Source organism: Fringilla coelebs (assembly GCF_963513975.1).
Source record: "Fringilla coelebs genome assembly, chromosome: 21".
In the NCBI taxonomy this organism is placed as follows: domain Eukaryota; kingdom Metazoa; phylum Chordata; class Aves; order Passeriformes; family Fringillidae; genus Fringilla; species Fringilla coelebs.
In genome coordinates, this window is record NC_140047.1 from 7,342,522 (window position 1) to 7,367,199 (window position 24,678).

At 57.5% G+C, this 24,678-nt stretch overlaps 1 protein-coding gene across 1 annotated transcript; it reads left to right on the top strand.

The window, feature by feature from the left end:
- Window positions 1–3,721: 3,721 nt before the first annotated feature.
- Window positions 3,722–24,319, top strand: PRRX2 (paired related homeobox 2; the record flags this gene model as incomplete). The annotated part of the gene is made up of 4 exons (XM_084219633.1): window positions 3,722–3,965; window positions 22,982–23,166; window positions 23,442–23,620; window positions 24,184–24,319. 4 exons carry the CDS (start codon window positions 3,722–3,724, stop codon window positions 24,317–24,319), a joined length of 744 nt encoding a protein of 247 aa, XP_084075759.1.
- Between the last annotated feature and the right edge of the window lie 359 nt (window positions 24,320–24,678).

Below are 24,678 nucleotides of genomic sequence, written 5' to 3' on the forward strand. Positions count from 1 at the left end.
TGCTGTACTTTTGGGGTCTGGCAGGGATGGAGGGAGAAAGAGGAGCTGCTCAGTCAATCCAGAAATACCATTCCTGCTGGGAAGGGCAGGGCTGGGCACGGGGGACTCCTCCAGCAACTGCCCCTGGCTGTCACCCTGTGGGTGGCACTGCCCTGGCCCCTGCCTGATGCCCTGGGGGTGGAGGGGGTGCTCTGCTCCCCAGCCTGGGCAGGACACGGGGCTGGGCACCCCCCCACCCCCAGAACCAGTCTCTGGTGCTGGCCAGGCACTGCCAAGCCCCCACCATCCCCCACACTCCACTCTGAGCATCCTCCAGTGCAGCAGAGGTGCAGCAGAGGTGCAGCTCCACAGCCAGAAAATCCTTCAGCTGTGGATGAGCCAGCCCAGCCTCTCTGCACCAGAACATCCACAGGGTAAGATTTTGGGACTGTTAGGAGGGAACACCCGGGTACCACAAGGAGCAGCACCACCCCATCCCAGGCAGTGCTCCAAGGAGGCTGCACTGCCCCAGCCCAGGGTTTTGGGGTGAGGAGGGGCTGGGGCTGGCAGAGCACATCCAGATCCCTGCCATGCTGAGCACCATGGAAGCACAAGGTGTTGGCACAGTGTGAGAGAAATATCAGGAAACCCCGAGGAAAACACAAAGTGAGATTACCAAAATATATAATATTTTAAATCTTTTTCTTTTGAGAGGAAGATGAAGGACTGCAAACAGAAACACATCCATCTCAACCCCTGAGGAGCCCAGCACAGCCCTGCCAGTTCAGTGCCTCTGGTTCATCAGCCCAGCAGTTCTGGCCCAGCAAAGCTGGACTCAGAGCTCACACCCAGCTCAACAAAACCCAGGTGCTGGTGTCAGGTAAAGCAAACCTGCTCAGCTCTGTCCCTGCAACACCAATGTTTTGCCCAAAGCCAAGAGTCACCTTGCCAGCTTCGAAGTCCATTTTAAAACACAATTTTTACCAAGAAAATAAAGGAGAAGAGCTTGCACAAGCGGGTTAGGAAACACCAGGAGTGTGTGTTTCAAACAACCAGGTCTTGCTTGGGATGCCTCGTGTGGCTGGTGGTGTTAAAAAAACGATGCTGAGGGAAAAAAAAAGGGCAAATCCTACAGCTAAAAAGGAAATTGCATTAATACAGATTGTTTTATTTAAAAAAAGCAAACCCTGACCTCTACTTCAAAAAAGTCATTAGACATTCTCCTTCTGAAAGGCCGACAGGGGATATTACTGAAAGGCCAGTTAATTTCTCAATGACTTACTGTTCTTGCTCTGCTCATGGAAATGTGTAAAGAGTTGGAGGGTAATTTAAGGCACCCTGCAGAAAGGTGTGTAAATCTTTGCATGTCTAAAGAAACTTTACCAGACCGCTAGGACTGGGAAAAAAAGAAAATGCTTGCCCTCCTTTTTTTTTCTTTTTTTTTTTCTTTTTTTTTTTTTTTTAAACTTTCCTTTGGAACTCTGATCCCCTTTGATCATAAAAAAGGTCATATTTCAACCAAAAAAATATCAGCAATCACAGGGCCCGAGGAAGTGCGAACCCAAGGGGGTTTCACTGACGATTATTCCCTCCATTTAATTATTTAATGCCGCGGACTGAGGGAAAGCTGTCTCCCCTGGAAAAGCCAGACAGTTCAAGAATAAGGTCTGGCCCTAAACAAGGAGGAGGAAGAGGGTTATAAACGGGGATGGGGCTGCTCCATCCCCCCCTCCTGCCCTCACCCCTCTGTGTGCCCAGAGCAGCCACCCCCAAAATAATCACAGCAAGATGTTCCCAGCCCAAGGGGGGGAGCTGGGGCACCCCAGGGATGGGGGTCCCCACTGCCCTGGGGACAGCCAGTGCCCACTGCTGAAGGGTCACTGCCAGGGCTGATCCTGGAGCAGTTTTTCCTGGACATGGGGTCATCCCCATCCTGGGGAGGGTCTGTCCTGGCAGTCATGGTGGGAAAAAGCAGGATCGAGCGAGGGAAGGGTGGCACGAGGCTGTGCTGGGTCCCCCAGAGCCTGGGGGTGCCGGGGGGGCTGCAGCCATCCCCTCCCCGACAGCACAGAGCAGCCGGGAGGGCTGCTGGCAATTCCTTTGTATTCTGAAATACACACGGAGTGAACGAGTGCAGTGGGCACGGGGGGACAGGGGACGTGTCCAGCTGGGTGCTGGCAGGGCCAAAACTCCCGTTTTTGGGAGCATCCCGCGGGGAAGCGGGAGCAGAGGCAGTGTGACAGTGTGACAGCAGCCCCGAGGGGACAGAACCCGACACCGGAGCTGGCTCCCAGAGCGCCCCTAGGGCCACAAATCGGACCGAGAGAACCAACAAACGGAACCCGCCCCACCAAAACGGGGGGAAGGGAGGCTGGGCTGCTTGTTTGCACACTGGAGGAGCCCCCCGCAGAGCCGGAGAGAGCCAAAATCTGCCTTCAGCTGCACCCCTTCCAAGCTGGAGAGCTCTGGGAAGCCGCTTCCCCGTCAGGAAGATCAGATTTGGCAGCGCTGGCTGCCTTAAAAATCTGCACGCCTCCGACTGGAGGGGAAGGGAGCGCAAGAAAAGCTTTCGACAAATGTTAAAATAACTCAGCCAGGGGTTTGCCTCCCTCGGCCGTGCTGGAGCAGGGATGTTTATGAGCTCAGAGCCGGCCGATCTCGCTTGGAGGTTTCGCGTGGAACCCAGCGCAGCCCTGTCCAAATGTCCCCGCAGCGGCGGGGCAGGAGAGAGGCTGGAATCGAGGGGAAGGAAAAATTGTTTAACCTCTTCGATTTCTGCTCATCGCCCCGAGCCCGGCGCTCTCCGGACACCAGCAACCAACCCCGGGGTCTGCCCCTCTCCCTCCCTCCCTCCCACTGCCTCCTCCCCGCATATCTGTGTGCATGTATATACGTATATATATAAATATATATAATTTTAAAGAGGAAAAACTCCTTTTTTCCCGGTGGCTGGTTTTCATTAGGGAGGTTTCTTTCTAACCCCAAGGGAAGCAGCCTATGAGTTTTTAACTGTGGTGCAGGACGTAATTATCTCATTAAGGCGAGAGAGCCAGGCTTTTCCCAGGAGAGGTGACCTTGCTGCGGGGTTGATGGGGACCGGAGGAGGGGGGTGGTTGGAGGTGGAGGGGGGCCGTGTCCCCCGCTAACCTGCGGGTCACCTCTCCCTCCAGCCCCTCTCCCAGCCCACCCCATCCCTCCCCACGGAGCGCAGCCACTTACACTTGTTGATAGAAGCACTTAAAACAGGGCTGGGGTGGGAGGGGGGGAGTGATGCGGATGGGATAAGGGGGGGAGGAAAGGAGGGGGGGGAAGCGGCTCTGCCCCCCTCTCTGCCCCCCTCTCTGCCCCCCCTTTCCGCGGCTTGGCTGCCGGCGGGGCTCGGTCCCTGGCAGGGGGGCAGGTCGCAGGGCCGGGGGGGGCGAGGGGCCGCCCCGCTCGGCTCAGAGCAGGGGCGTTTGTTTGAACAGCTCCAGAGCAGAGAGCAGGGAAAGAAAGTTTGGGCTGGGAGCGTGGTTTTTTCCCCAGACGTCAGCACAAGGCGGAACAGGGGCTGGGGAGGGAGCCGGACTCAGGGCAGCCGTGATTTTTTTTCCCCCCTTATTTAAAAAAAAAAATTATAATTATTTTAATTTTTTCTCCTTTTTTTTTTTTTTTTTTTTTTGGGTGGGGGGGGGTGGGTGGGGAAGGGGGCCGGGGAGCGGCCCGGCACCTCGGGCTGGGCTGCGGGCTGGGGGTGGGAGCCATGGACTCGGCGCCAGCCTTTGCCATGGACAAGCCGTTCGCCCCCGGCGCCGTGCGCGGCCCGGAGCCGCCCGAAAACGCTCAAAGCCGGAAAAACTTCAGCGTGAGCCACCTCCTCGACCTGGAGGAGGTGGCGGCCGGTATGAACGGGACCCCCGCGGCCGGTCCCCCGCCCGCCGGTGGCGGCAAGGCCATCCCGGAGCCGTCGGGAGGCAGCAGCGGCAGCGAGGCAGCGCCCCAGGACGGTGAGTCCCGCCGGGCCGGGATGGGCTCCCCGCGATGGGACAGCGTTGGGGATGGGGTGTCCCCGCCGTGTCCCCCTGCCGCGGTGAGGGCACCCCGGACAAAGGGGGTCCGTGTCCCCCCGCGGCGGGGTGGGGAGAGCTGGGGGAGCGGGCGGAGGCGAGCGGCGAGGTGCCGACCCCCCGACGGCTGGGGCAGAGGGATCCCGCACCCGGGACAGAGAGCTCAGGGACCCGGCAGGGGCACAGGGACCCCGCACCGGCCGCCTCCTCGCCGGCACCGGAGGTGTCGGGTCCGGGACGCTCCCAGGAAGTCGCTCCGTGCCGGGGCTGCGCGGCCTGCGGGGTCCCCCTGTCCCCCGGGGCTCCCGGTCTCGGTTTCCGGGCGCGGGCAGCGGGGCCGGCCCGGCGGGGCCGCGGGCACCGGGACACAGCGGGGACGGTCCCGTCCCGGCGGCCGCAGCTGCGAGACTCCGGCATCAGCGGGGACAGAGCCGGGGCTGGGACAGGGGAGCGGGACCGAGCCGGGACGCGGCTTCATGGCGCTCGGTCCTGGCCGGAGGCGCGTTTATAACGGGACGATCCCGCTCGCATCTCTCCCTGCGCGCCGCTCCGCCGGTCCCGCGCATCCCCGCTCCGGTCCTGGGGCGGAGGTGGGGAGGGTTCGCCCCATTCCTGCGGCAAAGTCACAGTGCCAGGGCAGCCGGAGCCCCCCGGAGCCGGGTGTCCCCTCGGGACACAGAGGTGACAGAGGGGAGGCAGAGCCCCGCCATGCCCAGAGCCCGGGCCAGGTGCCTTCCGCGAGGAGTGGCATTCCCCAAAACTGTCCTGGCTGGGCTGTGCTACCCCAGGTTTATTTTCCACAGCCCTGGGGTGCTGACAGCCCTGCCGAGGTGCTCAGCCCCCCCGGGAATCTGTGCTGCTGAAGGGGGCTCCGTCCCTTCAATCCCCCCAGGTGCTCTCCCCGTCCCCTCCCGTGGCTCCTACGCTGCGTGCAGGTCTGGAGCATCTTTCTCCAGCCCGCAGCTCATTCCCTGCACAACCTCCTCCCTTCATGGGGCAGCCCCACTGAGCCCCCAGCCTGCCTCTGGTCATCCTGCTGAGGGCTGGGCGCTGCTTTTTGGGGTGGTATCTGGTATTTTCAGTGTTATTTTCCACCCTCCCTCCCTTTCCCTTGGGTTTTGTTTGTACTTTCAGCAGTGGCTGTGGGGAGGGTTTCTCCTGCCTGTGGGTCTGTAGAGGGACAATATTCCATGTGGGATCACATGGAATTCCATGTGGGATCAGCACAGCTTTGGGAAACCCAGCCCAGTTTCACAGGGCTGTTTGCAAAGCAGCAGAGAAACAACTGCCCTGCTAATGCACCCAGAGAACTCAGCATGGACCCAGCATGATGCAAAAAAACAGAGTGAGGCTGCACGATCACCACAAGCCTGTTCTTCACCCTAAAAGCCCATTCCTCCCAGGCAGGGGCCCTGGGGTTTGCTCTGCAGATCCCAGCAGTGCTGGCCCATGTGAGATATTTCCCATTAGCACCTGTTCTGGCAAGCTTGCATGGATGGAGACACCATCAGCATCTGGGATGCTCTGACAGGCTGACCAGCACTTGAAGCATTTCTGATGTTGAAAAATACCCAGGAGTTGAGAGCAGTGGGCAAGAAGAGAACAAGGAAACAGAGACAAGACCCTGTGTGCACGCAAAGCTGTGAGACCCTTTGAGACCCTTACCAGCTGCCACTGCCTTAACTGGGATGCAATTTCCTAAATTGGGATGGGGAGACCTGAAATACCAGGCAAACATCCTGCCTTTGTGAGCATCAGCCTTTTGCTCCAGATCAGCGATGACAGCAAAGAAACTTCTACTGGTAACCTTATCTTTTATTGGCATCCTGAAATAAAACAGCCTCTTGGCGTTTGCTCTCATCTTCCTCTTCACCATCGTGGGGTTTTCCTGCCAGAGGCAGGTTTGGAGCCCCACAGTGGGTTTGTTATGAGCACAAGTGGCCACGGTGCCCCTGCATCTCTCTGCAGGATGTGGCTCTGAGCTCCAGCCAGGAGCCCTTGGGGTCTTTGTGCTGCTGGGTTGGAGGAAGAGCAGCCCTGAACCTGCTGTGAAGCTGCTGGGACCCCTGCACCAGGCAGGGCTCACCGGGGGCTGCGTTGGCAGAGCTGGCACAAGGACAGCCCCAGGCTGTGCCCAGCAGGCTGCGACCCCAACAGAGCCCCCTCCCCTTCCCCAGGGAAGCTGCAGAGGGAGGCTTCCATTCCCGAGGCTGGCACAGCCAGAGAGGCTCAGAGCAGAAGTTTATTCTCTGCAGAAGGGGATTCAGCCCCTTCTGACCTCACCCACCCCCAGCCCCCAGCCCTGCCTGCTGGGGAGGGGGGCTGGAGGCAGCCCCATGCCCGGGGCCCTCGGCACACCTCCCTCCAGGAGCCCCTTGCAGGGCTGGCACATCCCTTCCCACTGGCACATCCCTTCCCACTGGCACATCCCTTCCCACTGGCACTTTGGAGGCTTTTGGGGACCAAAGCCATGCCCAGCTCCCTCTCCAGCCAAGGGGCTACTCAGCCCCTGCCTTGGCCACAGCCCCAAACTGGCCCTGAGTGTACCCAGAGCATCCTCCTGGGACGGTGAATGCAAATATCTGTGTAACACATTGCTCTCATGACACCCAAAAATCAGAAATCCCACGAGCCAGGCAAGAGCAAGGAAAAGTCAGCAGGGTGGTGAGAGCTCATTCACACCCTCATCTTCATCTTCATTCTCCCCTGGAGCGGTGCAACAGCCTCCCATGGAAAACCTTCGGCACAACTTCTGAGGTCTTGAAAGCTTGTTCACCTCCTTTCATTAGACTAACAAATAATGTGTAACGCGAAACATCTGTTAACAACAGCCCTTAATGTTCTCAAGATGATAAAGCAGGAGGGTAAGTTTAGCCAGCAAGCCTTGACTGATGGCTTTTCAAACAATGAACTTACTTTTGGTGCCGCCTGGGGATGGGAGAGGGAGTCGTGCACTGGCTCCAGCACCGTTTTGGGGCTGAAAACTCAGAAGGAGTCACTTTTGTCACAGCTGAGCTGTGGCCCCTCCAAAGGGGATTTTTTGGCATGCATTGACCATTTATTTGGCTACAGCCACTGGGAGCTGGCAGCGGGATGGGGAGGTGTGGTGGCCCCTGGACATCCCACTCTCAGAACGGTGCCTGGAGCCCCTTCCTCATCCCCTGGCACTCTCTGACCTGTTCTGGGGCTGTGAGGGTGCTGAGCAAAGCAGTGATGCAGGAGAGGAGAGAAGAAGCAGCACCCAAAGGGGCAGAGGGCATTAAGATGTTGTTACAACAAATTGGCTTTAATTATGTAAACCAGAGCAGCTGAAAAGGGAGAGGAGAGGCAGGGAGGGACAGGGACCTGGTATCAGAGGGGAAAGGGGACTTGGTCCTGGAGTTAAAGTGGTGGCTGATTGCCTCAGGTAGCCCCAAACACCCCCCAGAGCTTGGGTACAGAGCCATCCTTGAGGCAGAGCCATCCCAGCTGATGTCCCTGTGGTGTCCCAATCCAGCAGGGACTGTGCTGGCTCACAGAACAAAGTTTGGCTGTGCTGCTCTGCCTTCCCAAATACCACTTGTCCCCATCAGCTGTGGGCACAGCTTGGGGACACCTTGGTCTCTGTGGCTGTGCTGGCAGGAGGCACCTCTGTAACACCAGGGCCAGGATGAGCCTTTGGGGACATCTGCACACGGACATGGCTCAGCCACAGTTAAACCCAGTGTCATTAACCCCTGGCTGATCCCCTGAGCCTGGCTCAGTGGGACTGGGCCATGGGCACAGGGACACAGCTGAGCCCCCCTGCCCTGTAACCCCAGAGCTCTCCCTGCAGCGCCCACCTGCTTTCCACAGCCCCCAAACTGCTGGGCTCCAGCCCTCCAGGCTGCTGTGCTGGGAGGCTTTCCCTGGTTTCTGGATGCCAGACCAGGGGCAGGCAGTGTGTGGGGACCCTGGCACAGCCCCTGTGGAGGGAGGAGGCTTTGGGAATTGTCTGATGGATGTGGCTCAGCTCTCCAAGGAGAGGTCTCTGCTGCTCAGGTGGCACCACCACGCTGGCCATGGCACGTGGGATGGGGTTGGGATACACTGGAGGGGGCAGCAGGGCTGGGGTGCAGCATTTACAGCACCCGTCACCCCTCACTGCTCCCCAAAACAGCCCCAGCTGGGGGGGCCTGGCTGCCCTCCCAGACTGGCAGATCTGCAGGGCCCTTGCTGGGGACAGTCCCTGTTGGCAGAGCTGGGCACGGTGGCATCTGAAGCAGAGGGGGAGGTGAATCCTCTCTGTCCTTGTAAGGCCAGCCCAGCCGGGTGGGTGGCACCAGGACAGGAGCCATCCTTGCTCTCAGTGACAAACATCACCCTCTCTGTCCCCAGTGCCTGCTGGGGGGCTCTGAGAGCTGCAGACCTCAGGACAGGGGGGTTTTCCTCAAGTGCCCTCTCAGCTGATGGAGCAGGATGGCCCCAGGGGAGGGGACAGTGCTTGTCCAGTGTGTGGTGCTGGCAGGTCCCCAGCGCAGCATCCAGCAGCAATTAGTCAGTAAGCATCAATTAATCCATGTGGGAGCTCCCCAGCCTGGCCCCCTCCCAGCCCTCCACGTTTGTTTTTGCTTACTGTGAGGATGGATGGATGGATGGATGGATGGATGGATGGATGGATGGATGGATGGATGGATGGAGAGCCTGACAGGTCCCAGCTCACCAAGGGTTTCCAGCCGCTCACAGGGAGCCCAGCATGTCCCAGTCAAGAAAAAGAGGGGTTGTGGGGAGGGAGCCGTGCTGTACACCCCAGGCTGATGCAGGGGACAGCCCCAACCTGCAGGGTTCTGCAGCCAGGCTTCCCCTCCCTAACTGGGACACCCTCACTGTGGCTCTTGTCCTGCACATGGTCCCCTGCCTGGACAAGAGGAAGCTGATTCCTCAGGTCTCACCTACCCAGAAGCTGCCGTGGGGTGGGAGTGCTGCTTTCCCGTGGCACAGGCAGGATAAGGGGCTGAGTGGGGTCAGCACCCTGCAGAAGCAGCCAGAGCAGCACAAACCACTGCCAGGCACAGGCAGGGCTGGGGTCACAGCTGGAAGAGACCCCAGGTCTCACAGAGCTTCTGGCCTGGGCTTCACCCCCTGGTACCACCTCTCTGTGCTTCCCTGTGCCCCCCAGCCCTGAAGGGTGACACACTCTGACTGTCCCACTCCTCCCCCAGTGACATCCACGCCCCCTCCTGCTCCTCCCATGGTGACACGGGGTCACCATCCTCCTCTTCCCTGTGCCCTGGGCTGCGTTCAGGCTCTCACTGACACCAGGGCTCTGATTTGGGGAAAATTTGCCCCGAGATGAGCTGAGCACCCCCACCTGGGCTCCAGGCTCCCCCCACCCCAGCTCGGGGGGCTCTGGGCTGGAGAGGGGCCCCAGGAAGTTGCCCTGCCCACGCTGAGCCCTCCCCAGGGCACAGGCAAACACATACCAGCACGTTCCTGCAGCCTTGCAGGGCTCTGCAGGGTCCCCACACGTGCTCACTGCTGTGCTGGGAGAGCTGCTGCCAGAGGGAAAAGGGGAAAAAACCCAAACTCAGGATCCGGGGAGATGGGAACCCTCTGGCTGGGGGAGCCCAAGAGCTGGAGCAGCCTTGGCTGGGCCAGGAAAATCCCTTTTCTCCCCGACTTCTCATTGCTGGGATTTTTCTCTGCTCAGCACCCCCAGTGAGCTGGGTTTTGGCAGGCATTGCTGTGGGGGATGCTCCATCTGAAACACTTTCCAGCAGGGAGAATCACGGTTTGACAGTGTCCAGGGGGGGCACTGGAGGGGTCCTGCATGTTGTGGGGACACAAGGCTTTTCCCCGCTTCCCTGGCAGCCCTGGCAGCACCCACTGATGTGCTTTAATCCCCAGCAGCAGCTCAGACACCCCCTGACACAGCCATGCCCAGCCCCGGAGGGTGCTGGGGTGCAGGGACACCTTGCCTGTCCCCCCTGGGCTGTTAGGTCTCACTCCACCAGGAACAGCTCAGTGCAAGACTATTTCCCCTCTCTTTTGGGCTGTTATTTCAGGGAATGGGGCTGATTCACAGGAAAAATATGAAATTTCAACTCTGTGCAGCCAAGATGGGTGAATTTCAACGAATCAGCATTTTAAGAGAGCCTGGGCGTGTGTCTGTAGCTGGGAGGCTGATGAAATGATTTGGGGCTTTGAGGCTGTGTGCTAGAAACCCTCCTCCCTCCCAGGGAGTGGGGCTGATCACCCCTTCACCCAAGGCTGATTTCCTCCAGCCAGGGGGAATTCTCTCCCCAGAGCTGTTTGGGGATGAGTTTGAAGCAGGATGGGACCCGGGTGCTTTGGGATTGGTGTCCGCACACTGGCACCTCATTCCCTCCCTGCAGCATGAGCAGAAGCTGGAGGGAGTTTTTGTTCCAGGATGGAATCCCTGAGCCAGGGAACTGGGGCAGAGCATCCTTTAAAATGCTGGGGCAGTGGGTTATGCCTGGGCTGAGCACGGATTTAGACCAGGATTAATGCAGATCAGGTTTTTCCTGGCTGGAAAAAGCAACTGGGAACAGAGTGGAAGCGTGGTGGGCAGAGGCAGCTGCCCCCTGCCTGGCCATGGTGATGTCCAAAAGGGTCGGGGAGGATGGGAACAGCAAAGTTTTGGGGAGAAGGGCCTGATTTGAGGTTTCAAGGCGGTTTTCCGATGCCTGTTGACCAGGACTGCCCCAAAACTACCAAACTACTTGTTTTTCACTGCACAACCCTAAATTTCCGAGAACTAACACAAAAATTCCTCCCCTCGCCCTCGAGGCATTCCCGATGTTTGCCTTTGCCCGAGGGACACATGACCGCGGGCGATGTTTTCCAGCCTTCCCACGGCCGACAAAGGCGCTGTCCGTGCTCAGCATCCCTCGGCAGAGCCTCCCTGCCCGGCGCTGCCCCGGCAGAGCCAGCCCCGGCACCGGGACGGGCTGGGGCAGCTCCGACCCCCGCGCAGCCCCGGCCGGCAGCTCCCGGTCCTCTCGGGGGGAATCGCGGGCTAAACGCGATGCTGATGTTGCAGGAATTGGGGGGAATTGCTCCAGTTTGTGGGGGAGGGAAGCCATCCTGGGGACATCGGGGGACAGGCGGGGTCCCCTTTGCCGCCCCGCGGCCCCAGCCGTGCGCGGTGCGGGTGCGAGCGGCAGCTCGGAGGGTGTTAATTGAGCAGGAGAGATAATGAGGCTGCGGTGCTGCTCTTTCCTGCGGGTCTGGGGGGAAAACAGCCCCTGGGAGGCTGGGCAGGGCCGGGGGGACAGGTCAAGTCCCGGGGGATGCCGGGCGGGCTGGGAGCCCTCAGAGAGCGGCAGCGCCAGCCGCCGGCCCCCTCCCCTTCCCTCCTCATCCCCCTTTGAGTGCATATAATAAAGCAGCTTTTCAGCTGCGGCTGCAGTGATAGATCAGGAAGAATTGTATGAGTCTATTAAAGTCTGTGTGTCTCTGAATGGAGACTGTGGCTAAGCCAGGCGCCAGGCTCGCGCATTGAACCAGATGTGGAGAGGCGCCATCCTTTCCAGCCACTGAATCCGAGAGGCTGCAGGCTTCACACGCAAGGAAACTGGAGTGCACATGGCAGGGGAGCCGGGGGAGCGGCGGGGAGCACATGGCCGCGGGGCGTGGGGAGGGGGCACAGCCCGGAGCTCCCGCAGGCTCCGCAGCCCGGCCGGGGCAGCGCCGGCACCGGAACCGGGGGGTTCGGCTGCCTGAGCCAGCCCGGGCTGGGCAGGGCATCCAGGGGGAGCTGGGAGAGCCTGGGGCCGCTCAGGGCGTTGCAGTGTGTGTTTGGGGGGGCTGCTCTGCACCCCGAGATGGGCAGGGGGTCGGCATTGTGCCAGGTCATGCAGGGCATGGCTGGGGTGAGGTGGGGATTGTGCTGCACCCCAAACTGTTCAGGGCATTGCCAGGTGTGCGTGCTGGGGTTACACAGCACCCCAAACCCTTCAGGGCATTGCCAGGTGTGCGTGCTGGGGTTACACAGCACCCCAAACTGTACAGGGCATTCCCAGGTGTGTGTGCTGGGGTTACACAGCACCCCAAACTGTTCAGGGCAATGCCAGCTGTGTGTGCTGGGGTTACACAGCACCCCAAACTGTTCAGGGCAATGCCAGGTGTGTGTGCTGGGGTTACACAGCACCCCAAACTGTTCAGGGCAATGCCAGGTGTGTGTGCTGGGGTTACACAGCACCCCAAGCCGTTCAGGCTGTTGCAGGGGGTGGCATGTGGCACTGAGCCGTTCAGGGGAATCATGCTGTACCCCAGGTCCTGCAGGGTGTTGTCACCTGGGGGGGTTGTGTTGCACCCCAGGATGGACACAGGACACTGTCAGGGGTGACTTGGGGGTGGCAGTTGCAGTGATGGGGCAGGGGAGCACTCAGGGGACCCCAGGCACAGCACTGGGGTGCAAAGGGCCTGGTCCTGCAGCAGCACAGCTGAGGAGGGCACAGGATGGTCATGGGCAGCTCCTGTCCCCAAAGCCACTCTGCTCCACAGAGAAGACAAAAATGGAAGGACAGACAGACAGACAGATGCCGTCCTGCTGGGGACAGCTGTGGCTGGCAGCTCATGGGGCTGGTGAACCCAGGGATCCCATGTCCCCAGCAAAGGTGTGAAGCAGAGTCTGTGCAGGGGACACAGGTGACAATGCAGGGCTGGGCTGGGCCTGGGCTGGGGCAGCTGCCACACTCCTTCCTCACCAATTTCACTTTCTCATCTGGGCTGGCCACATGGCTGTAATTTGGGGGTTGTAAATACCTCAGGGGAATTTTTAAATTAAAAAAAAAAACTGTTTTCATTTAAATTAAAAGACACTCAAGCATTTCTATTAGTATTAGAGGTTTATAAAACTTAAAACAAATGTTGAAACTAAACTACCAGGCAACGTCCACTTTGGGAAGCCCTCTGCATGTTTGACATGGCCCAGTTACCCCTTGGGCAGTGAGTTTTAATTCTGTATGAAAGTGTCAGGGTGCCCAGTGTGGCAGGAGGGTGCTTGGTCTCCCTGGGGACCTGGAGGGGATGAAGGCTTGCAGGGATGAGGGTGAGGTCTCAGCTCTGCTGGCATTTATAGGAGCAGCATCCTGATATTCCTGTCTCCATCCCGTCATCCCCATGGCTGGCACCTGCCCCCAGCAACCTGACTGTGATCCTGTCCCCACTGTCCCCACTGTCCCCACTGTCCCTGCCATCCCCGCCATCCCCGCCGTGCAAGGTTCTGCTGCAACCTGGAAACAGTTAACCAGGCTGGGTTAAAAAAAAAAAAAAAAAAAAAAAAAAGATACGAGCCACTTATTAAAATGAATGTTTTACAATAAATTTGGCGAGAGGCCACCGACCTCAAATGCAAACCAGACCAGAGGACAGCGGTGCTGCTGCTGGCAGGGGCTGCCGGGACGTCTGTGCGTGCAGGGACCCCTGGAGCAGGGCTGGGAGGGGCTCCCAGGGCTGGGATGGCTCCCAGGGGCTGGGAGGGGCTCCCAGGAGCTGGGGTGGGCTCCCAGGGGGGCTCACACCCGTCCCACACCCCGGACAGACGTGCTGAGATCCGCAGCTGGCGGCTGTGGAACGGGCTCTCAGCAGGTGCTGCTGCTCACTGATCAAATGGGTGCTCAGTGGTTTGCTGGGTGTGGAAAACACCCTTTTGGCCTCAAGAAAGAAAAGGGACTTGGGGCAGTGGGCAGCAGGAAGGGACAGCATGGGAACTCTCATCATTCCCCCTTGTCCCTGCCTGCCTCCTTCCCCCCCTTGGCAGTGACCCTGATGCAATGGGGTCTCTGCTTTAACCTCGTGGGGCTGGTGTTGGGTTTCAGTGCCAGATGCCACTGGGGCTGGCTTGCTTGGGCTTTTGCCTATTAAATTTCAAAAAACCACCTTTTTGGGGGGGCTGGGGAGGAGAGGAAGGCTGGGATCACCATGCCAGGGGTCCCTGGCTGGGAGCCAGCCCTCCACACAACGTTCCTGCTATGCAGCCCCGGCTGATTTAGTTTTATTTTTTAAACACTGAGCAAAAGTCCCAGGGAGCTCTCAACACTGTGATGGCCTGAGGCACCCCCCAGCTCCTTCCAGCCCCCAGGAAAACTCACTTTGCAGTTAAATCCAGGATTTTGGTGGTGCTTTGCAAGGTGGGTGTTATCCTGGGCCAGTGCTTGCACAAGTCTCATTAGTGTTAATTAATTACACGTCTGTTTCCTGTTGGGTAACCTGTTATATCACATGTGGGCAATGTTGGCACCTCTGTGGCTGCATCGTGGATGCACCAAATGGTGCCTGGAAGGTCTGCAGGCTGGGGAGGGAGGCAGCATCTGCTGTGCTCAGCCCTGATGGAGGGCAGCAGGGTCCAGCATCTGTCCCACCATCGCACTCTCCAGTGCCTGTGGTGCCTGGGGCTGACCCAAATCCCAGCGTTTTGGCCCCAGGGTCTGGTCTGGCTGTTTCCCTGAGCCACAGAGGCCCATTCACACATCTGTGAGCCACCACTGCTGTTTTAACGAGCTGCCAAAGTGGGGAGGCTGCATCCCCAAGGGGAAGGGTCCCCAGGAGCACCCCAGGGTGCTGCAGCGGTGCGAGGTGCAGGAGAGCCCAAGCACTGCTCCCATCCCACCCCAGGAAGGGCTCCTGGCAGGGAGATGAAAGCCAGTGAATGTCTCCTTGCCGGGAAGGCTCCTGGCTGGCGCTGCCTGGGGGAGAGCCAGAGCCTTTTGTTGGTCCCTGGGCCTCCACCGTGGGGTTGGCAAATTCACAGGAGAACAAAATGAAAATTCCTGCTCCCCCGTTGGTCGGTGCTGCTCGGAACTTGGCTTGGATCGGTCAAACCCACCACGCTGTCTGTTCCTGAGGCACTTGGCTGTGCTGGGAGGGCTTTGGCTCCTGCTACCCCCAGCCCTGCAGCCATAAACATCCTCCTGAGGAGCCCTTTGGTCTGACACGGCCCTTCGAGCATCCCTGCATGAAGCCAGGAGCACCCATCCCGACATCTGTCCTGCCTCCCCCTCTCCCTCTCTGTGCAGGGTACACCCAGACTGGCACCACTGTGGATGAGTTTTTGGAGGCTCTGTGTGATCCCAGCCCAATTAAGAAAAGAGGGACCCCAGAGGAGTGTGAACCCCTTTGAGTTGCACATTCCCCTGCCATGAGCAGGGAAGATGCCAGACCCTGCCAGATCCTGACTCTCAAAGCCACTGTACCCAGCAAATCCGTGCAGACAGTGGCCTTTCCAGGAGCCTTTCCTCCTCACCATGCCATTCCTCGAGGGGCAATTTGGGTACTCGTTGTGGAGCAGCAGCCCAGCTTTGCCCCAGCCCAGCTCCTCCGCAGCTCCCTCCCCTTGTAGCGCTGACACAATGGAGGCAGCGGTGGCTCTGGAGCCGGGACAGCCCATTGTGTCGGGCTCCTGTGAACGCACGGGATGCTCCTGGCAGCTCCCGAAAGCCCCGAGTCAGGCTGGGTCACCCCACGCTGGCACAGCCCTGGGAGGGAACATTTCTCTTGCAGAGCCCCGAGCCCAGGGGATGCGCTGGTGCTCCGGGGCCGGGCTGGCTGCCCGGGGCCGCTGCCACCGCCGGGGCACAGCCAGGCAGTCTGAGCCCTGCGGCCCCACAACGGCCCCACAACGGCCCCACAACGGCCCCACAATGGCCCGGCCCCAGCTCCCGGGGTGCAGGAGCCGGGCAGGAGGGGGAGCGCAGCCAGAGGCTCGGCTGGTGCCGCGCTGGGCGCCGGTGCTGTCGCAGCTCCCGGGGCTGTCTCTGGAGCTGTCAGGGGGTGCTGATGGTGCCAGGCTCTGTGGTCTGCATTGGGGCTGGGGCCAGGAGGGAGCCTGGCAGCAGGATGTGTTCCTGTCACATTCCCCAAAGGTCTGTCACGGGCAGTTCCCAGCCCAAGTACAAGGTGGGTGATGGCACCGACTCTGCCAGGTCCCGGGAGAGCGGACAGGAATTTCTTGTGCTGCTCAGCCTACTCCTCTTACTCCCACCAGAGCTTTGTGGCCAAAGATGTTCCCCAGCCCCTTCCTGAGGCTTGAGAGCATCCCACCAACCCTGCCTCCTCCTTCAGGGAATGTGGCTGCAATTAATTCATTAAATGCTTCCGCTGACGCAGGAGCTGGCTGTGCCAAAACGCCATTCCTGGGGCCTGGCCTCAGCTGGGTGAGCCCCTGCTGGGCTGTGCAGGAGCCTCTGGCATGGTGGGAAGTGCTGGGAATGTTCAGGGACTCCTGAGCACTCAGGCTTTGCCTGCAGCCCTGTGGATTTCAGCAGCTTTCAACTTCCAGGGCATCCTCTCTAAATCACAGCACAAGACTTGGCTGGCTGGTCCCTCACCTGACGTCTCCAGCATCTGCTTTCCTTCTTCATTCTTTTCATTATCTTCCTCCTTCCTCACAGTGACTTCCTGATCTTCCCCCTCTTGTGCACCTGGGTTTTGCAGCACGGCTGCCCTTGCTCCAGAGCCAACTGGAGATCCAGCTCTGAATCCACTCACAGCTCTCAGCAGTGAATTTGCTGGCTCATTCTGGGCTGGAACCATCCCTGAGCGAAGCAATGTCTCATGACATGGGGATCTCCCTTTTCATAATCTTTCTTTTCCCAGTACCCAGCTAAGCATCATGTTCCCAATGCATTTGCTGCACTAATAATGGGCTGAAAAAAGGGTTCAGTGCCACCACTGGGTTACCAGCACGGGCTGGACACATCCCCACTGGGATGCAGGGATGCAGCTGGCTCAGCCAGGACCGTCCTGGCTTGTTCTGGTTTTTAGCTGGACTTGCTGTGACGGGTGCTCAGACACCACACACCGTTCAGGGGTGCAAGGGGAAAACCTCCTGGGCTCTGGGGCTGCAGGCTGTGCATGGAGCATCCCTGGGGTTGCAGCACTGCTGGGCAGAACCTTCCCAAAAATTGTGTGTCTGTGTGGCTGGGCGTAGCAAGCTGTGGTGCTGGGTGGTTTCTGGCTGGTGCAGAGGCAGCTCTATAACCATAAAACAGGCTGCTGCTGCCTGTCAGTGAGCACAGGCTAAGGCCCCCCCGGGACAGCCTTGGCCTCTTTCTTGGTCCAGGCTTTTGCTGCTCCTTTTTAACAGAGACACTTTTCCCCCAGCAAAACTGGCAGCCTGTAAAAACGTGTCAGCGTTTCAGTTTTTTCACAATTAATGAGGTGAAACATCCTCGGAAACATTTCGCTGTAATGTTTCTCCAGTAGCTGGGACTTGCCCCTCTCTTAAATTTTTCATGTACTCCACTTGAGCTGAGAAAGTTTCCTTCGGACTCAGCACATTTGGACCCCCCCAGCTTCAACCTCCCCCCAGAGCCTTCAGCATTCCCGGGCACTTTGCGAGGATGGGCTGGGCTGGAGGGGACAGGGAGGGGCAGTGGGTGAGGATGAGGAGGTGGGAGCCTTCTCCCAGCAGTGGGAGCCTGGGGAGGGGCTGACAGCTGTTGTTCCCCAGGGATACCCTGTCCCCCATATCCGTGGCTATTCCCAGGATGAGTTTGGACCTCTTAGCATCATGCCAAGTAAAGCTGGGACTGGCATCCTGAGGGCAGGGCTTGGTGGCCCCAAATGCTTCTCCCCTGGGTTCTGGGGTGAGGCAGTGCAGAAAATGGGAGTTTCACCGATGGGGTTTTGCCCCCAGGCCGGTGCTGTGTCACTCCTGTGCACCCAGGCTGGGCTCGTGGGTGGGTGCAGGAAAGGCACCGTACCTGGGTGACTCAGCACATGTGCAGGGGCAGGTTCCTGGCTGCTCCTCAGCCCCCCAGGCTTTCCAAGGTGATTTGGGGAGATTAAAGACCTGTTGTGGTGTAGGCATCTCCCACCATCCCTGCTGCAACAACCCCTGTCCTTCCTGTGCCCATGAACAGCGACAAGCGCCCAGCTTCCCTTTGGCCTCTGGAGCATCCCTCCTGCTATCCCTCCTCCCTGCAAAGACCTGGTAAAACCCTCTCTGGGCTCCCAGGCTGTTCCCAACTGCACCCCAAGGCAGGGCAGTGTTGGAAGTGGCTGCTGGAAAGAGGGGTCCCTGCACTTGGCAGCCCATGCACCCCCAAATCCCACCTTGGCTTCGGGTGTCTCAGCTGAAGGCTGTGGAACAGAGCAGAGCTGGAGCGGGCACACACCATGGAGGGGCAATTCCCAAACCCCAGAGCTCTGCTCCAGCTCGCTGCAGCCCGAGGGGAAACGCTCCCTCCCCGTGGCATGATTTAGAGGAGCAGTTAAACAATTGCACATGAAGCTCTGGCAGACGTCATGGCCGGAGCTCTCCTCGCTCCCCCGAGTGCATGAAGGGATGGAGGGAGTGCACATGTTTACCGAGAGAGAGACCATGGGAGAAACGAAAGACATTGTTTTTCCAAAGGATTTCTTGGCTGTAAAAGACCTCCACCACCCTGCGGCTTCCCTGATGAAGGCCCAGCGTTAATTTGTTAAATCCACATCAAGTGCCCAGAGAACCCGTTGTTTATTTTTGCTAATTCAGCCGGCCGAGATCAAATTGGGGTTTTATTTGTTAAGGATAAACCTTAATTAATAAAAGCTATTTATTTGGCTAGAGCCGGCCGCAGCCTGAGGGTCAGATATGCCACGATCATTATTTCAAGTAAAACAAACCCAAAATGTCTCTCAACAGTTTGAAAAACATAGAAACTTAGAGGGCTGAATTTATTTGTCTTAGGAAGAATTTACAGCTAATTCCCTCCAGGCTATTTCAACCCTTAAATTATACCCAAGAAGAAAAAAGGAGGAAAAAAATGCCATTCCAGGCGTAGTAGGGAAGTAAATGGTACAGCAGATTTGATCATTTTGGCTGGGGGGGGGGTGTGAAAAATTTAAAGCTTAAAGGGTCTTTGGCAAACTGCTCGCAAATAAATGGAACGTGTGAAATAATTTAATGACAGAAAACGTTTCGGGGCCGTGGGGGCTGCGGTGCAGTGGAAAATGAAACACGTTGGAGGAGACGTAGCCTGGGCTTTTTTGCATGAGAGGGTTGAACTTGCTGCCTTCTGACCTGAAAAATGGGGGTGTTTGCACCCCGAAGCCAAGTGACAGAGCTGGAGTCAGGAAAACCTGTCCCAGGATGTGGTGGTACCAGTAGGGAGTGGGGTTTGGAGCATCCCCTGGGGAAGAGACGGGCTGGCAGCTGGCTGAAGGGACCATCTGGGGTAGCAGGGGTGGTGCTGGGCAAACACCTCATTCTGGATGAGTATTTTGTAAATGAACCCCCCAAACTGGGTGTCCAGAGGGGAGACTGAGCGTGGCTGGCAGTGCAGGCCATCCCTGAAGGACATCCCAGGGGATGATCCCTGCCTGTGTTTCCAGGCTGGGGCAGGTGAGCTGCTGGGATTGTGGGTGCTGGTTGATCTGGCTCACAGCTGCTCTGAGCCCATTTACTGTGCACTGATGGAGCTCTTAGTCAACCCAAAGCCTTGGTTGAAATCGAGTGAAAATTACCTCTTTGCAGTGCTCAACAGCAGCTCTGGGAGGTTGGGGGCCCTGCCAGTGTAAGGGCAAGCCCAGCACCAAGGCTGAGACTGCTGAGTCCTTCCTGTGGAAAACTGATGGGAGCACAGAGGGAAAAGGCAAGAGTGGGAGAAGGGGCTTGGTTGGTGCCCATCTGAACCAGCACAGCTCTGACCCGGGGGTGGTGCTGCCTTTGCTCCCAGGTTTTCCCTGTGGCGCAGTCCAGGCTTGCCAGCATTGCTGCTCCCACAGGGAGAAGGGTTTTGGGGTGGCTCCCAGCACCCCATGGAGTCTGTAGGGCACAGAGCTGTCCCCAGGCTCTCTGCAGCTCTCAGGCAGCGCTGCCTGAGGCAGGACAGCCCAGAGAGGAGGCTGGAGGTTGCCCAGGTCACATCCAGCACCCCAAAACTCATCCACATCACGGGTGAAAAAGTCTCCTCTCTTTCCTCACAGTCTGGGGCAATTTAAGGCCTTTTTGTGATGCACATTGGGCCCATCCTGCTCTGTGCAAAGCCCCCGTGCCCCCCTCTCCCCATCCTCCCCCGCATGTCATCTTTCGTTACTCAGTAACGTTATCCCCCCTGTTTTCCCCCTTTCCCTGCATTTCTTTTCCTTTCAGCGGAAATTGTAATCAGTGGAAGATAAATACAGGGAAGGTGGCTGGGGGAAAGGCTCAGGAGCCCCTCTGACCTCAGGGCTGGCCAACCAAACTGGTCCCTTCAGCCCAAATGAACCCCCAAATTATACCTGACAAAGGCAAGGGTTTGGCTTTCTCCATAGCCTCCCCAAGCACTGCTTTGGGACAGAGCAGTGATGGTGGGAAGCTGGTTTTAACTTTGTGCAATTACAAACTCTTATTCCTGGGAGCCCATCGGGCTGGGGAGCTGGTTTCCAATTCCTCCATCAAGGTTTCAGCAGGTCTGGTTAAATCCAAGTCCTGCTGATGGCAGTGAGAGGACAGGGTGTCTTCAGGGGATCCAACTCATCCCCCTTCCCATTCCTTCTCTGATGCCACAGAGAATTGAGCCATGCTCATTTTTGGGAAGCTGATTTGGGGTTATTAAAGCATCTCTGGTAGAGGAGATGCAGCCTAATTGTACACTGTAAACCTGTCAGACACTCACCAGCAGCAATTAGGGTGGCATCTGTCTGGTCCCACAGGCCTGCAGTGCCTGAGCTAATGAGGAAAAGATGCTGATGCCTTACCAAGGCTCATCCTTGGGCAGAGAAAAGGATCCAGGCAGGCACTCCATGTGTGGAGCTGCCTCCCTGCCACAGAGAGATGGCCTGGAAAAGGTGTGGAAGGTCCCTCCATTAAAACCAGCAATAGGGGCTGAACAAAATGCCCAAAAACCAGCATGGTTTTGCAGGTCTCCAAAAACCCAGGAGAGCTGGTGCTGTGACACATCCTGATCCAACTCCAGTCCTAAACCTCGATCCCAGCATGACTGCCAGCCCCATATGGGAAGCACTCAGCACCACTTGTCTCCTGTGGCTGTTTAGCTCTTCCTTCTGTGGGTTTGGGGAGATAAAGACCAGCCAGAACTGTGGCCAGATCCTACAGAACTGGATTGAGAGTTAATTTTAAAAAACTTTCCTCCTCCTCCTTTCTTTCAGCCAAATTAGAGTGGGCAAGGGAAATCAACACTATGCCAAAGTCCTATAGCCAGGTTTAAATGGAGGATGAAGCCAAAGGGGGTTTATAAATTTTATTAATACATTTCCCAGGGTTCTATTGAAATCATTGCCAGTTTGGTGAGAGGCAGTGGGTGCCCTTGTGACCAGACCTTTTGAACCAAACCCTGATCTACAATTTCCCCAGAAGCCCTGTGGCATGGTCATAAACCCACAAGGAAACCTCTCACCCTGTTACATCCTGTAGCTCATTCCCAGCCTGATGGTTCCCATTTCAGTCCCAAGCTCCCAGAAAACTCAGGGACAACCATGGCTGGACTTCATGTATTTTAATCCAGCGGCTCGTTAGCTCGCTGGAGGAAAACAGGACCAAAAAAGGAGTTTAACTAAAAGGGGCAACTGGAAAGCAGAAGACTGGCAGAACATTTGAAGCTCCAGGAGGAAGTGCTGGAGGGAATTCTGAGAATTTTATTTGTGAGCCTTTAGACACGATTGGTGGTGAAGGACAGCCCATGGTTCCCTGGCTGGGGAAAGGGTCTCAAACCCACACATGTTTCAGGCACTGTCCATTGTGTCTTCACCCAACCAAGAAGACCATGTCCAAAATACAAGATCACACATTGCTGATGGTCAACCAAGACCAAGTTGCACCTACAGCACGATTAAAGACCCAGAGAAATACCAGTGGCTGCAGAGAGGCCTTGGGAGAATGGTGTAGTTGGGCACATAGGAGTCCTAGGGACATGAAAAACTTGCTGTTGGACATTTCATGGCTTGAATTATTCAGAGTTAAGGTGCAGGAAGGTTTTTCTGGCCTTAAAGATCTTGGATGTTTCCTCCTGCTCAACAGCTTGATGGTGTCTTGAAACAGCAGAGTTAATACCCATTCCAGTAGATTAGCAAGTATTTAATTTGTGAGCATACTCAGGGAGCAGTGAGTTCTGCCACCCTCTGCAATGATACAGAGCAGAAAGCCCCAACATACCCGTGCCATGAATCAGAATGCCATAAAATTATTAACATTTCAAATAATTCCAGAATGCTTTCCCACCAGTAGGTACAGATTGGATCCAGATGCTTTATGAACAGAAAGAACCATTAACCAGTACCTCCACAAGGGACAACGACAGCGAGTCGTGCTCCCCACGAAGCCTTTGCAGGAGCTGCCTGGGTGTCTCGGAAAAAGGCTTCACAAAATTGCCCAAACCTTATGATATTAGTGACAAAGAGGAGATTAATCTCAGCCTGGCTGACAGCCCAAGATCAATACTGAGAAACCAGACTACACCCTCAGCTTCATGTTTCCATGAGCCAGCAAAGCCAGAAATAAACACTGCGGAGGCTGAGCCCTGCGAGACGCGGTGCCGCGCGCTCTGAGCTCCGAGGAGCAGGGTTGGAAGAGCAGATGCTTGGCTGCAGGCCTGTGTCACCTTGGGGACATGCCACAGCTGGGGCCTTGGGGGTGCTGGAGGTGGGAGCTGAGACCCACATCTTGGGGGGGTTTTGGTGCTGAGTTTTCATCACCATTCATCAAAGGTTGACTTAAAGTCTTAGCAAGAGCTGAGCTTCAGTTTGGATCAAGTGCAGCCCCAGAATACACTGAGGCAGATATTCAAAATCAGGTCAGCATGGTTTAGCAAGATGTGAAACCACCACGGGCCTTGGTAAATTTTGGGGTTAACCCTAAGCTCCAGCAGCTCCCAAAACTGGTTTTGATTCTCATGGACATCCCAGGGTTGCACACATCCCCACAGAGTCCCAGGTGCCTGGAGGGAGCACAGAGCAGGACACTGCGGACCCCCAGGAGGGCTTGGGCTTGGCTGGGTCACGGGGTCTCACACGGGTCTGGCTCTCATGTGGCTTCTGTTCCTTCCCCACAGGAGAGAGCCTGAGCCCAAGCTGTGGGGCAGCCAAGAGGAAGAAGAAGCAGAGGAGGAACCGCACCACCTTCAACAGCAGCCAGCTGCAGGCTCTGGAGAGGGTCTTTGAGAGGACGCACTACCCCGACGCCTTCGTTAGGGAGGAGCTGGCCAGAAGGGTCAACCTCAGCGAGGCCAGAGTCCAGGTGAGCACAGGTTTGTGTGGGAGAAAACAACACCTCTGCCTCGCCCCAGGCAGGAGCGGGGACTGTCCCCTCCCTTGTTTCATCCTGCACATCACCATGACCCGTAGGACAGGTGGTTAGGACATCCCTGTTCACACTGCGTCCCTTCTGACTGCCTTTCCACCTTTCCTCCCCACCTTTCCACCTTTCCTCCCCACCTTTCCACCTTTCCCCCTGACCTTTCCACCTTTCCTCCCCACCTTTCCACCTTTGCCCCCACCTTTCCCCTGTCCCAGGTGTGGTTTCAGAACCGGAGGGCCAAGTTCCGCCGTAATGAGAGGGCGATGCTGGCCAACAGATCAGCATCACTGCTCAAGTCCTACAGCCAGGAAGCAGCCATTGAGCAGCCCATGGCACCACGACCCACTGCACTGACCCCTGAGTATCTCTCGTGGACCAGCACCTCCCCGTACAGGTAGGTGGAGGCTCTGGAGGAGCTGGGGAGGGGGAGGCCACGGGGCAGGGCTGCCTAGAGACAGCTCCACTGCCCCAGGAATGCAGCCCTGTGCCACTGCTGGGGATTTGGGGAGTTTTGTGAGGCTGAAAGGAGCTCGTCTGACCTGGCTTTGGAATCATTTAAACTCTGTCTGAGCATCCACTGCCCAATGCTGAACAGGCTTCCCTGTCTCCTTGTGTTTTGGGGCTGGAGCAGGCACCCTGGTCCTCGCAAAGGATTTGCTTGGCCTCGTGCTGACCCTTCCCACATCTCGGCTCAGGAGGTGGCATGGGTCCTTCTGGTTCCCAGCTGTTCATGTTCAGCCATCACATCCAAAAACACAAAGCAGGGCCTCCTGGTGCATAGTTTGAGGGGTTCCCACATCCATCCAAGCCCATAAAAATGCTGAAGCCTTGGCTGTTCTTGTGAGAGATCTCCAACAGGGAACAGCCAGCCTAGCCTGGGAAGCCAGCAGGACCACAAAGGGCATGGGGGTCTTCTCCATGGGCCATTCCTCATTCCTCCCTGCTCCCTCCCCGCAGCACTGTGCCCTCCTACAGCTCCAGCGGGACCGCAACGCCCACCCAAGGGGTGAACATGGCCAACAGCATCGCCAGCCTGCGCCTCAAGGCCAAGGAGTTCAGCCTCCATCAGAACCAGGTGCCGACCGTGAACTGAGCAGGGCAAAGCCCATCCCGTGGCCTCCTCCAGGATACAGCGTGGAGCTCCTGTGCCAGGACCAGGACGAATCCGCCGCCTGCCCAACACACGTGCCACTCATCCAATGTCCCAGCATCTTCTCTCCTCTTCCCTTCCCTTCTGAAGGTAGAGTCAGTCCCAGGCCGAAGTGGCACATAATTATAGCCACATATGGAGCGAACTTGGTTAGAAACTTGCTTTTCCGCACACCCTTATAATAACGGCTATATATACACACATACCCCCCACACGCTCTTTGAGGACAAACAGACTTGCCAAGGGAACAAGAATTTGCTTCCAAACATGGAAGGATCTTGGACTATTGGATTTGACCAATT